Source organism: Pinus tabuliformis, chromosome 2_1 (genome assembly GCF_031772625.1).
Source record: "Pinus tabuliformis cultivar Carrire ecotype Pingquan chromosome 2_1, CPIR1, whole genome shotgun sequence".
NCBI lineage: Eukaryota > Viridiplantae > Streptophyta > Pinopsida > Pinales > Pinaceae > Pinus > Pinus tabuliformis.
Window position 1 is genome coordinate 496609798 of NC_142299.1, and position 1613 is coordinate 496611410.

The window sequence follows — 1613 nt, forward strand, 5'->3', positions numbered from 1 at the left end:
AGGACATTGAGTTGGAGGAAGTTTTAGCCCGGGAAGGGATGAATCTACCCGTTATAGTGGAGAACTGGAAAAATCAAGGTATAGAAACGGTACCAGAAGAAGAAATCAAAAAAATCAGTGATCTGTTTACAGCAAGGCAGAAAGCAGCACTAGAAAGGCAACATAGAAAGCTAGGCATAGCAAGAGGTAATAGTCTCCACCCGAAGAGTCTTCTATGGAATTCATCAAGCTCAAGGCAAAAGAAGAAAAGGGGCCGAAAGACAAGCAATGAAGCTCTGCAGGAGCTAGGAATGATAATGATCAACTCAGGGAAGATGAAGGCTCTTAGCGCCTTCCCGTCCTTTCAATAATACCTCAAGTTTGTCATGAAGATCATATCTTGGAATGTAAGAGGGCTAAACAGCCAAGCAAAGCACAGACTGCTGAAACGCAAATTCCAGAAATATAAACCGGAAATCATGTTCTTACAAGAAACCAAATGCAATGGCTCTAGCATGGCAAGGATAACCAAGAAGATAGGAAGGCACATAAATTTTCTAGAAGTTGAAAGTCAGGGCAGAGAAGGAGGCCTGGCAACACTATGGGACACGAGAGAAATTCAAATACTATCTGCAAAAGCGAACAAGCACTTCATTGTTGTGGAAGCTCAACCTACAGGTAATTCTGAATCATTTTTATGTGTAAATGTTTATGGACCTCAGAAGATAGAAGATAAAATCAGTTTCCTGAATTCCTTAAATAGGCTCATTAGCAGGCATCCAATGTCCAAATGTATTATGGGGGGTGACTTCAATATGATAACAACCCTTCTAGAGAAGAAAGGGGGTTTAAGGAAACTTAATAGGGATGCGGAGTCTTTTATTAGTTTCATTGAGAATGCTAAATTGGTAGACATTCATACCAAAAGTGGCAATTTCACATGGAACAATAGAAGAGGGGGAAATAGAATGATAGCCTCTCGCTTGGACAGGTTTTTGGTTTCTGAGAGTATCATAATGGATGGTATCCTTGTAGAGTCAGATATCCTTCCCAGTGGAGGTTCGGACCATTGGCCAATATCGCTCATAGCTGATGTTCATGGCACACCAAGGAATAAACCCCTTAGATTTGAAAAATTTTGGTTGGATCATCCCAACTTCCTTCAGATGGTTGATAACTGGTGGTTAGAACCTCTGGAGGGTGAGGGCTCCAAAATGTTCAATTTGCAGAAGAAATTAAGACTTATTAAAGATAAGATAAAAGAGTGTAATAGAACAATTTTTGGAGATATCTTCAAGGAGAAAACCCTTATAGAAAATAAGTTGGAACAAATTCACAGAGAATGGGCAGCTGGTCAAAGCAGTGAGGAATCCATCGAACAGGAAAAAATTCTAACCCAACAGTGGCACAGTCGATGTCGGCATGAAGAAATTCTCTGGAGGCAGAAATCAAGGATTCAGTGGCTAAAAGAGGGAGAGCAGAATACCAAATTTTTTGACAGATCTGCTCTGGATTACAGAAGTTCAAACAAAATTCTTGAGATGAGAAATGAAAATGGGGAGTCAGTGAAGAACCACCACGACATATCAGAGTTGCTCTCAGCTCATTTCAGATCCATAGCACAGGAACCATAG

At 40.5% G+C, this 1613-nt stretch overlaps 1 protein-coding gene across 1 annotated transcript; it reads left to right on the top strand.

Moving 5' to 3' along the window:
- The first annotated feature begins 494 nt into the window (after window positions 1-494).
- On the top strand, window positions 495-1613 carry LOC149201102 (uncharacterized). Its single transcript, XM_089401200.1, has one exon. It carries the CDS (start codon window positions 495-497, stop codon window positions 1611-1613), a length of 1119 nt encoding a protein of 372 aa, XP_089257326.1.

What these genes read in the sequence shown, in the direction of transcription:
- LOC149201102 (XM_089401200.1), top strand. Translation starts at nt 495, where the DNA reads ATGGCAAGGATAACCAAGAAGATAGGAAGGCACATAAATTTTCTAGAA.